Source organism: Phoenix dactylifera, chromosome 2 (genome assembly GCF_051530095.1).
Source record: "Phoenix dactylifera cultivar Ajwa chromosome 2, Ajwa_hap1_PhDact_Kaust_v1.1, whole genome shotgun sequence".
NCBI lineage: Eukaryota > Viridiplantae > Streptophyta > Magnoliopsida > Arecales > Arecaceae > Phoenix > Phoenix dactylifera.
This window is the reverse complement of record NC_143191.1, coordinates 53,756,087-53,767,904: the sequence shown is the minus strand read 5'-3', so window position 1 is coordinate 53,767,904 and position 11,818 is coordinate 53,756,087. Positions and strand designations below refer to the sequence as shown.

The 11,818-nt window shown below is 38.2% G+C and overlaps 1 protein-coding gene across 1 annotated transcript; it reads left to right on the top strand.

Annotated features, from left to right (window-relative positions):
* Positions 1–6,673: 6,673 nt before the first annotated feature.
* On the top strand, positions 6,674–11,543 carry LOC120108365 (phosphoribosylformylglycinamidine cyclo-ligase, chloroplastic/mitochondrial). The gene is made up of 8 exons (XM_039121952.2): positions 6,674–7,159; positions 9,765–9,859; positions 9,939–10,040; positions 10,194–10,253; positions 10,371–10,543; positions 10,696–10,807; positions 10,902–11,060; positions 11,202–11,543. The coding sequence occupies exons 1-8, from the start codon at positions 6,820–6,822 to the stop codon at positions 11,370–11,372; spliced, it is 1,212 nt and encodes a 403-aa protein (XP_038977880.2). The 5' UTR covers positions 6,674–6,819; the 3' UTR covers positions 11,373–11,543.
* Positions 11,544–11,818: the final 275 nt, after the last annotated feature.

The window sequence follows — 11,818 nt, the reverse complement described above, 5'->3', positions numbered from 1 at the left end:
TTTGCCTAGCTATGTCTCGGTCAAATCAAATGAATTAGGTATCATATTATTGGGTTTGCTAAGGACTTCATGCTTGAGTAATCCAAATTTGCAATCATACATTGTATTTGTTGCGGGAGAGGGGATAGCAGGTTATGAATCTATGATATCTAATGCACATAAGAATATTCAAATTTGTCGATAAACATAATACATTCCATATATTATGAAAGTTACATTGTCATCTTTCTTTTGTTTTATTTTTTTCTAGGCATCGCAAACCTGGTTAAAGTGCCTTCTATATTAGTTGCATGTTGTGCAGTGGCCTTTTTGCATGACTTAAAATTATGCCAAGCTAGGCTCGGACTACGTCAAACAAGCGCGAGCAATGTCATTCTCGTACATCTGAAGCACACTAAATTACATCTCATCTAATCAAATTGCCATGCTCACCCGTGCTCATGGGCTAACTCGCGACCCCTATATATATATATATATATATATATATATATATATATATATGTATGTATGTATGTATGTATGTATGTATGCATGCATGTGTGTGTATATATATATATATGCATGTATGTATGTGTGTGTGTCTATATATATAGGATATACTTATTCGCGCACACATGCGCGCTGTAATGACACCCTGAGATCAGTTCTTGGTGCTCGCTGATCCATGAAACTGGGATTTTGGAATGAACTATGGTTATTACTACAAAGATGACTCAAATTACTTTTTTTTTTATTGCTTTTTTCGTATCCTACTCTGCAAATCCCATTTTCCGCTCAAGAAGAGTACTCACATCCCTATGATATAAGATGAGGCGATTATAGATCGCCTAAACTGTTTCGGAGTAGGATTGTCGCTGCCTGTGAATAAACTACATTTTTTTATCAGGAAGCTCGGGATGGGGATCCAGATCCGCATCGGGACACGGATGAGCTTGAGCAGCCTCCTCCTGCTGCTCCAATTCCCACCTGAGCCAATTCGAGTACCGGAGCTCGCAGTAGAGCCTGCGGCAAAGGCAAAGTTTTTGGTTACATTTCCAGTTGCAGTTCGAGAACCAATGCCAGTGGGGATTTCTCGGCGCCATGAAAAAATTATGATAAGGCTCGATGACTACGTACTTTCATTCAAATCTCGATATTTAACGGAATCGGTATCGAACAAGCTCGGGATTCACGCCTTGATTGCCCGCAAAAGCCGTAGCCCTTTAATTGCTACCCGTCTGCGGCCCTCTTTTCTATTCTGTCGAGAGTTCGGATTGCTCCACCTAAGTAGAATGAAAAGGAGGAATTGGAAATTCAAAAGGGGAGCCAGAACAGAAGCTTCGCTTCCGGTAGCTTGCTTACTCTCCTAGTTAGAAGAAGGCTCTTTGGCGGATTATTTAGATCTGCGATTTCGTCTAAAAAGTTAAACCTTAAAATGGCACATAGTGTCATTACAATGCGCATGTGTGCGCGAATAAGTAAATCCCCCTAAATCCCGCCTCTATTCATTGGCTTTTTCATTTGGTTGACCGCCCTGCCAGAGCATGGTACAACAATAAATCAACCGTTCGTGCCCGCTTTAGATTTTGACGATCTAAGGCGGACAGCCAAAGAACCGGAAGAATAGGAATAGACTGATCAGGTCTACGCCGCGCCGGAAACAATGGAAAGAATCTGCAACTCAATCCTAACCAAAAAAGATGTCGCGGTCAAGACGAGCTTCAAAACTACAGGGCGTCAATGTTCGGATCAACTCCATAAAAAAGTGGAGCACTATGAACTATCCGCTTCAAAAGGATAGTTGGATTGAACTCCATATATGAGCTCACTCACTCAACCATTAGATAGAGAAGCAAGCATCTCTGCTAGAGTTCAAGAAGACAGATTCAAAGAATGCCTTTGAGAATTTGGCATGTAATTCAGCTTCTGGTGTGACGGATCTCGGTCCAACTCCATCCATAGTAGCTAAAGTAGTCCACATCGAGTTTCGTGATTCTTCTGAATCAGTTGCCACTGCTACCACCAAATTCATCTTCATGTTGTTGTGGGAGATATCACTAGGATAAGTAGGCTGCCACCGCTATACGCCCAAAATATATCTTTCATTTTTTTTTCATTTTAAAGCTCGCAAGAAAAGAGTAGAATTGATTCTTTGAAAAACAATCATTCTAGTAAGAATGCTAATCGTTTGTAGATGAGAGCTAGATATATATTGATATTACAGGTTACCTGGTTGACAGAACATTCCTAATTGGTGCCTATAGCTTGTTTTGGGTGGTAAGAGTTAAATTTGTTGGGTATTAGCAATATTGTACAAGCATTTACAATTAGTTCAATGCAAGCATTTTGACAAAGTATTCTAATGAAACGAGTTACTTGAGTTGAGGTATTCAAATGCAGAATTCATCGACATAAAGCATCAAAAACAACGATAAAAAGAAATGCATATGCATGTGTATGCAAAAGCATGCTAGAAGAATGTTCGCCCAAAATTAGTGCGCTTATTCTATAAAAAGATATGTTGCAAGTTTAGTTTGTATTGTTTTGAACAAATTGATGAGATAAATCTAGCTTGAAAGAGATATTTTCTTTTTTTTCTCCTTCCGATAGAAGGGAAAATATGAGAAAGCAAAAGCCAGTATAGGAATAACAACGGACAAATGTTGTTACGGGACATACACAGGTTGTTGAGAAGATGTGGCTTCTTTCGGGCCACTCATATCTATCGAGAGATAAACAGAGCTAGTGACTGGGTCACCTTTTTTACTGCTCAACATTCAAGTAGGATCCTTTGGAGAATTACTATCTTTTTTCTCTTTGTCAATTTCTTTTTTTTTGACTTTATCGACCATACTTATGCAGGATCGTGTGTGAGTCGCCGTTGTATCGAAAGAAAAAAAAAAATACTTTCCCCATTTTCATCCTAGCAACACTGGTCCATTACAAGGTAGATAAGGGATAGGATTATGAAACATGATCATCCAAGCATTTCCCTTTTTTCGTATTGCCACGTAGGTAATCACATAGGTAGTTGTATAGCCAAGAAATTTAACTTTATATCTATGGTAATCATCAAATCTTTGCCATCATTGTTTTGATTAATTGACCAATCACCATCCAATTTTAATTAAAATAATATACTTCATTATACAAGTTAAATATTCTAGGAATTGTCCAGCAACTAAAATTGTTTTATCCACACAAGCATGGTGATGTGAAACTCTCCCTCTAATATCCTTTTCCTATTTCGATCTGAGCTGGCTTTGACAGCTAACAAGAGTCATTAAATAGATGCCCCTTTTTTATGAATAACAAGAATATAAAGCTTTCATTAGACTCCCATATGAGCCTTCAGCTCCAATATTGTGGCCTATTGTGGCCAATGCATCTTGATGCTCCCAATACGCACCTTAAGGCCAGAATTTCCTTGCGAAAGTTCAAGCCAAGTTGAATTCCATGCGTGCGGATCCTGTACCTTGCAGATAGTGGGCACTTGAACATTATCTAACATATAGAACTTGTTGGGTTTGCGGAAAAAAAGAGAAAAAAAAGTGTGATCAACGAAAAAATTAAATTTTTTTTAGTTTTTTAAAAGAAGAGAGGTGAAAAAGTAATATTTTTATAAAAATAAAATTTTCATATTTCACAGAAAAGAAAAATTTATAAGAAATATGGGAAGGTTACTTTTCCACCTATTGAAAATTGAGTTTTTTTTCAAAACTGTCTTTAATCCATCAAAACTCAAGGATAAATTTTTTTTTATTATTAAGAGTATAATAAATATTTCAGAAAGTAGTTGTTCGGCCAAATATAAGTCAATTTAGAATATATCATTTTTTTCATGACCAACCAAATATGTCAAAATAATTTTTTTCAGAAAAATCAGCTTTTTAGAAAAAAAATATTCTGATGAATTTATTTATTTTTGGACCTGTGTGGGCGTGTGTTTAGTCCCATCTCCATTATTCATTGGGTAGATCTTGGGTACTTATATAGGATCAAAAAACCCAAACAATACCTTCTGGCTAGCTATTTTAGGTGAGATCCTATATTGTTACAAATAGTATCAGAGCAGACCTGGCTCATAACTTATGTGAACTAGGAGATATTGCCGCACAGATTTATTGGGGCTGATCACGGGCCGATTGTAGTGTTTGTAAATAGATTTGAATGGACGTCAAAACTTGAATAGGAGGAGTATGTGAGGACCCGTGTGAACGTGTGTTTAGTCTCATCTCGGTTATTTGTTGGGTAGATCTTGAATACTTATACATGATCAAAAAATTTAAATAATATATTTTGACTAACTATTTTGGGTAAGATACTGTGCTGTCACAAAATGAGTTCATAATGAAACAATAGAGAGAACTATTTTGTTAAAAAGTCAAGAATACGACAATAACTAATTATAAAACTAAATGTTTCAAAAAGTAGATGGATATTAAGCTGAATGGAGCAAAGCAAGAATTTACATATAAATTCTGATTTACTTTGTCTCTTTTCCCTATCTCTTCGGTAGTTACTCTTTTGCCATCGTAAGGATTGACCGAAGGAGCTGATGGCCATCACCTTTGCAAAGATTTCTTGTCCTTGGAAGGAAATTTATAATAAATCCCGGATATAAACTCTGTGAGTTGGCAAATTATTTTATTGGTATGGTGAGCTCAAATGTAAAGCCAATGACTTCTAAATCTGAAGTTGGCAAGAAGTTGTGATATTTATTTTTTTAAATACCGGCCACTTTTGTTGACTCATAACTAATGGGAGGTAGCGTAAGTCATAGAACTTGGAATCCATACCCGAAGGATATGGAATGCATCCAATAGAGGGTCGCTAGGAAACGATGGTTATTTCTCAATGTGCCTCTAATAATTACCTTTTATCTACATAAAATAATGTATAGCACAGAGTTGTACTGTAGAAAGTTGCAACACTAAGTCCTTGTTTGGATATTTTTATAGGATTGGACTGAAAATCCTTCAGAATTCGTAAATTGGGCTGTCCAGCCAACCTAAATCTTGTGGAAAGAAAAAAAAATTTCTTTCTGCAGCCTAAAGGTTAGGATCTAAATTGGATTTAATTAGGTTCTTAGAAAATACAAGCTAGATGGGCCAACAGGCTCAATTTCTACAAAAGTATAGTCTATAATCTTATAAAAATATTCAAACAGGAGCTAAATGGTGGAGAAATACATTACCTTTTGTCGATACAAAATAAATGCCTAACCCTTGCCCTCTAGCTGTCCAAGTTAAGCTATCCTTATTCTCAACTTCTACCATAGCCCATACTATGGAGAACATATTGTTACTTCCATCCTCTGCAACTTCTATCAGCAGCTATCAAACAATAGTTCCTTTCAAGTGGCACCTATCCAAGCCAACGATGGATCTCCATCCTGCTACAGACCCCTTCTTGCAAGCTGCAAGGCATACTAATTTTTTTTATGAAAAATGATGGCCCATTCTTTCTTGGTTAGCATTTCATCAGCATCATTGTACAAGGATTTGGCAATACTCCTAAAACTTGCCATATTGACCCCAAAATAGTGGGGTTGTGGCAGATTTTTAAGACACCCATCAGGGTACAATTGGGAACCAAACAAGCAGTTCATGCCTGTAGTATTAATAGTGCAAATCATAAAGAAAGGTTAAGACAATAGGGACCACTTATCACTCATGCCACTAATACTTGACATCAAGTATTCAACAAAATAGTGCACCAAATAACCTGTGGTTAGTCAGTGTATTAATGTTATGTGATGAAAAAAAAAATGTTGGTTGCCTGGCCTACCATTGTTGGCTCGATAGAAATGCTCAAGTCTTCGAGAGTAGCAGTCCTCATCTAAGGGTGGTGGCGGCCAGAGCTCTATTACATGCAGTGGAGATCATCGGCACCACTGCGGCGTCACCTACTAGGTTGACTAGGGACATATGGGGACCCCATTAGGCTCTTGCAGCATCCAGGCCTGTACTTGTATCCTGAGTGCCCCCACCCCTATTTTTCTTAAGGTGAACTTCGATGGTAATATGGCCGAGAACGGAAGATGCGGAGGTGTAGACTTCGTCATCAGGGATCACGATGTCAGACTAGTGACGGCGGGGGGTTGGCGGATCTTCAACTCATCTGTGGTGTGCGTCAAGGTTAGAGCCGTCTGGGAGGGTATTTTCTATGCTAGGTGGACACCGGGCGCGGACCGCCTCTTCCTCGAGAGGGATTCAGCCACGATAATCGAGTGGATCCGGGGTCGGGGATGTACAGGCGAGGACCGACCGCTGCTCCACGACATTCGCAGATTACTAGAGAAGTGTGACTTCCACCAAGCCATGCACGTCTATAAGGAGGCAAACGGTGCCGTAGACTGGATTACTACCTTTGCGACTCACCATTCTGGAGGTTTCGTCTGGGCGGACCGCGAGTCAGTGCCAGAGCCCTTAGATAGTTTTTTGTTTTTTAATTTTGTTGACCGCATTCACACTCATCATGTGTGAGCCGCCGTTGTACAAAAAAAAAAAAAAAAAAAAAAAGAAAGGAAAAAACAACGAAGAAATAGGATTAGGTTAAGCCAACTGATTTTAGAAATCTGGTTTTGGATTAGGATGGGGAAATACCTTTAGTGTCTAGTTTCAGTGCAAGTGTCTCAGTCCCCTGGATTTATTTGAGGCCCATAAATTTAATCAAAGCATCTGCACTGCGCGTGCTGGAATCCACTAAACTATAACCAAGCCAACCCTGTCGCCCTCTCTCGGCCTTTCTTTCTGGTTTTTTTTTTTTGTTTTTTGGGTTAAAACCTTTCTTTCTGGTTCGAAAGCCCTAAATCTCTGTGTCTCACCCTCTCCCGCCATGAGCGCGAGCTTCGGAGCGGCGGCGGAACAGCTCTTCCGCTGCACGGCAGCGGCGGCGGGAAGGCCCGTCGATCGGCAGCCGTCTGCTTTCGGCGCGATTCCCGTCAACCGGATTCGGCTGCCCCGGGGGTCGCTGCGGATGGCGGCGCCGGCGAAGGACCGGAAGGAGCGGAGGAGGATCGGGGGATTGGAAATCTCGTGTTCTAAGGGCGGCGATGGAGGTCGAGGTCTCACTTATAAGGACGCCGGCGTGGATATCGACGCCGGGACGGAGCTGGTTCGGAGGATCGCCAAGATGGCCCCCGGGGTCGGAGGGTTCGGCGGTCTCTTCCCTTTGGGTATCTCCCTTTCCTTAGTTCTGATTAGAATTTAGTTCTATTATGTGAAATTTTATCTTGTTTTGGGTTTTCTTTTTTTGATGTTTTCCTATAAAGTTCTTTTTTGGGAAGCATAAAGGTTGGGTTTTTGAAGCATTTTGTACATATAAAAACCAAAAAATCTTTTTTTTTTTTTTAAATTTTGGATTGTGTTCCGGTTGTGGTTTATTTTGATGGCCTTTACGTCCAGATTGTTGGTTATTTATTACGTTGGACGGTAAATTGCCATTACATGCTGAAAAAGAAATATAGGTGGAGAGGAGGCTTATTTCATCATGGTCGAAATATGGTCGTTGGGTGGTTGGAGACTGATAAATCTGAATTCCTGGATTTAGACTAATGTACTATGTTTTATAATATGAAATGCTAAATTTAAGTTCTTCGACTTATACTACTATACTAGTATACTATTTTATAATATCAAGTTTCATGGATGTTGCTATTAAAAAAATGTTTTCTTAATCATTAGGAAGTGCCAATTTTAAATCCGTGACATATTTTCAGTTTTTTTCCCTCCCCATTGCAATGATAAACATGTTGCTGCAGCTTGTGATTCTGGAATGTTAAGAATTTTTTGAATGTTTTCCATCAAAGAAGAATTTTGATCCTTAACATCTGGCAGGCAAGAAACTATGAAATCATGTGTCTAGGAGCTAGGGAACTCATTATTAGTTCTTCATTTTGTTGTCGGAGCTTCACCTATGCGCATTCTACTGCTTTGCTGTTTTGTAGACTTTAACCATGGATATAATGGGCATGATACGTACCCATAATGCCCTTGTTGCACTTTGCTGTATTATGATGATGTCCATCTATATGTTCTCTTTTGTATAACTAATTTCATATGATGAACACAACTCTCCTATGTATAATGCATAAATTTGCCAACTACAAATGAAAGCTATTACTCTGCTTTTCAATATTCTTACCGTAACCATGTTACTAACCTCTTCTTGAACCCTTTCTTTAGGCACCAAAAATAAGTTTCTAAGGAAAAAAGCTGGCAAAACTGTCATGTTGGCAAGACTCTGCCAGTCATTTTGATCATTGACAGGATTCTGTTGCAGTGCAAGGTGATTGGTTCATGATGATTGTTTCGCATAATAGAGCCTCTGGCTCATTGCATCTTAAAAATATTTTAGTAGCAAGGTGATTGGCTCAAACAAAATATTTGGTAGAATATTTTAACGAGCAACTTATTTGGTCGATTATTGCAATGCAACATTCATTGACAGAAAACATTGTAAGCACACATATAGGAAACATACAAATGCAAGTGTGCATGCATGTTCATGTCTTGCAGGAAAATTTCTCGCCCAGATATTTTTCTTATAAATTATGACAAATGATTATTTTAAAATTATATTTTGCATACCTAAAAAATAGGCGGGAGAGTCTCTTTGATGAAAGAAATCTTCTTTTTCTTTTTTATAAAAAAGAAAAAAAAAGAAAGTTATAGCTCTCTTCCTGTTTTCCATGATTGTCACATTAGTCAATGCTGAGTAAATAAGGAACATGTTTAGTTCCAAGGAACATGGACATCACAAAATCACTTTTCCTCTTGTTTTTATTCCACTACTTTTTAATATTCATACATAAAACTTATGATTAAACCTAGTCTTAACTTCCCCTTGAACCCATTGTTGAGGCACCAAATATCAGATCCCAAGACAAAAAAAAGCACTCTGATTGTCTTTCTAAAATGAACAGAAAAGGAAATAGTGCTAGCTATTTTTCTAATTGACAGATCAATGTATATTGAGCAATGCCAGAACAGTTTTGATACCTTCTTGCTTGACCGTATATATCTACAAGGATATGTCGCATATTAGTGTAACTCAAAACCTCAGGCATACCCAACTAACACTTTTCTGTCATAAGAGGTAACCTAAGAGAAATGCTATGACTATGCAATCACTCAATTTCATGTAACTAATTTACAATTAGATGGATGCAATCATAATGAAACCAATTAGATCAGTGTTACCACAATTTAACTGCCGTAACTTTTCTAATAAACCAAATTGCTACATCCTCAGTATGGGTAGTTCTCAGTTTAATTACACCACTTCCCATAATTTAGGATCTCTATGCTTCATATATCTTCCCTCGTGTCATTCTCTAAGTACTAAGCATCATCCTTGTATTGTCTCACTGCTACCTGTAGGCACATATAATATCACTGTGTTTTGATGCAAATATATGGGCATGGCTGTATGGTGCTGCCTGATACTGTTCCTGTAGTATAATGAGCATAAAGCATGGGACGAATTTTGGACCAAAACTTAACTCATATATATTTTACATGTCTAGTATTGTACTTCAACATTTTAAAATTTATGTTGATCTTACTGCAAAATCTTTTACTCATTAATATGCAAAGTTTTTGATTCTTTTTTCAAGTACTAGACATGTAGAACATATAGATTGAAGTCTAAATTATATGGTTCATAAAGAGTTATACTTCAAGCATATTAGTTGTTTATCCTGATGATTACAGGCGGTTCAGTGGATACTCCTAATACATTACCATTTTCTGATTTGACTTCTATGTTCTCTTGGACAGGAGATTCGTACCTTGTTGCTGGCACGGATGGTGTGGGCACCAAACTGAAGCTTGCATTTGAAACTGGTATCCATGATACCATTGGGATTGATTTGGTATATCCATGCCTTGTTTTGCATAGTTAATGTAGCTTTTTTTTGGAGGTAACTAAAAATTAATTGCGCTTTCTAATAGGTGGCCATGAGTGTGAATGACATTGTTACCTCTGGAGCAAAACCATTATTCTTCCTTGATTACTTTGCGACAAGTAATTTAGATGTGGATCTTGCGGAGAAGGTATTCAGAAACACTATCTGCTTTGTCCTATCGTAACACTCGAATGCTGATAATTAAAATTCCTCTAATCTAGATTTGTTTTGAACTCTAGACATATACACGAACAGGGCCATAAGGAACTGGCAAACTCATTTTCTTGTTTTTATCATGTAGGTAATAAGGGGGATTGTTGATGGATGCCAGCAGTCTGATTGTGTTCTGTTAGGTGGGGAGGTAAGCTGTTGGCATTTAATAAAATGTTGGATTTTCAGTTGAAACTTCTGAGAACATGAACTGCATGTGTGTCTCTTAAATTACCTCTTGTAATGGATAATGTAATTTTTCTGGCAGACAGCCGAAATGCCTGATTTCTATGCAAAAGGAGAATATGATCTTAGTGGTTTTGCTGTTGGCATTGTTAAAAAGGATTCAGTAATTGATGGGAAAAATATCAAGGTTGGAGATGTTCTCATAGGTCTTCCATCAAGTGGTGTTCATTCGAATGGGTTTTCTCTTGTGAGAAGGTTGGTAACCATCTGTTACTGATAGCCAGCTATTCATCGTGTTGCTAGAACGAAATAGATGATTAAACATTCAGAACTTTTTAGTTGTTTGAAGTAAATTATGCCTACATAAATGGGTTATGTCTTTGATTCCGAGTTACTTGTGTCTGCAGGGTTCTGGCACAAAGTGGTCTCTCTTTGAATGATCAGCTTCCTGGAAATAATGGCAAACCTATAACTTTAGGTGAAGCTTTAATGGCACCTACTGTTATTTATGTTAAGCAGGTTGGCGTTTAGATAAAATCGTTTGTAATTGGTATCGAAATTAACTAAACCAGCATATAAAGGTGTTTTAACCTTGTTGGTGAAAAATGTGAAGGTGATTGATATTATTAGCAAGGGAGGTGTGAAAGGAATAGCCCACATCACTGGTGGTGGTTTTACAGACAACATTCCAAGAGTGTTTCCTTCAGGCCTTGGAGCTAAAATCTTAACAAATTCTTGGGAAGTCCCTGCTGTATTCAAATGGATGCAAGAGGTCAGGAAGCAGCTCACTTTGCAACCTTTGCAGACATAGATTCATCATTCCCTTAAGAAACAAACCGAAATACGTTAGCAATTTTTCGGACTTACCAGTTCAACCCAAGCATTACTGATTTTTTTTTTTCCTTTTTGGCAGGCTGGAGGAATTGAGGATGCTGAGATGAGGCGGACCTTTAACATGGGTATTGGGATGGTTCTTGTTGTTAGCCGCGAGGCAGCTGATAGAATACTTTCAGAATGTCAAGGATCTAGTACAGCTTATCTCATTGGGGAGGTCATAACTGGTGAAGGTGTCGAGTTTGCCTGAAATCTGTGTAAATTGTTTTCATTTGTGGATGGTGAATGAGGCAAAGGAGGCCAATTTTGTTGTACTGGTTTCAGAACTTATATGGAGTCACCATTACTGAGGCAACCAGTGAATGCTGACTCTAAACCGTAGTTTCCAATAAAATCATAACTTATTTTGGTTTTCGTCTTATACTGGTATATATGGTTTATTCTCTACTTCTTTTGTTGCCAAGCGGATGCATTGTTGCTATGGTGGTGTGTTCTCCTCGTTTTGACCTATGACCTGGAATGAGTGACATGACTACTCTGTCCTGTTCAACTTGCATGTCGTTTCATTCCAACAATCTCACAAAGAGAGAGAGAGAGAGAGAGAGAGAGAGAGAGAGAGAGAGAGAGAGAGAGGCACAAATCTATTATCTACATTCTATCTTGTTTTCCTTCTCTTTTTCGTTACAGGAGGACCAT

Excerpts from the sequence above, each read along its gene's own strand:
- LOC120108365 (XM_039121952.2), top strand. The coding sequence starts at position 6,820 with ATGAGCGCGAGCTTCGGAGCGGCGGCGGAACAGCTCTTCCGCTGCACG. Across the intron at positions 10,254-10,370 it reads GTGTTCTGTTAGGTGGGGAG|ACAGCCGAAATGCCTGATTT; the intron begins GTAAGCTGTTGG and ends TTTTTCTGGCAG. Across the intron at positions 11,061-11,201 it reads TATTCAAATGGATGCAAGAG|GCTGGAGGAATTGAGGATGC; the intron begins GTCAGGAAGCAG and ends CCTTTTTGGCAG.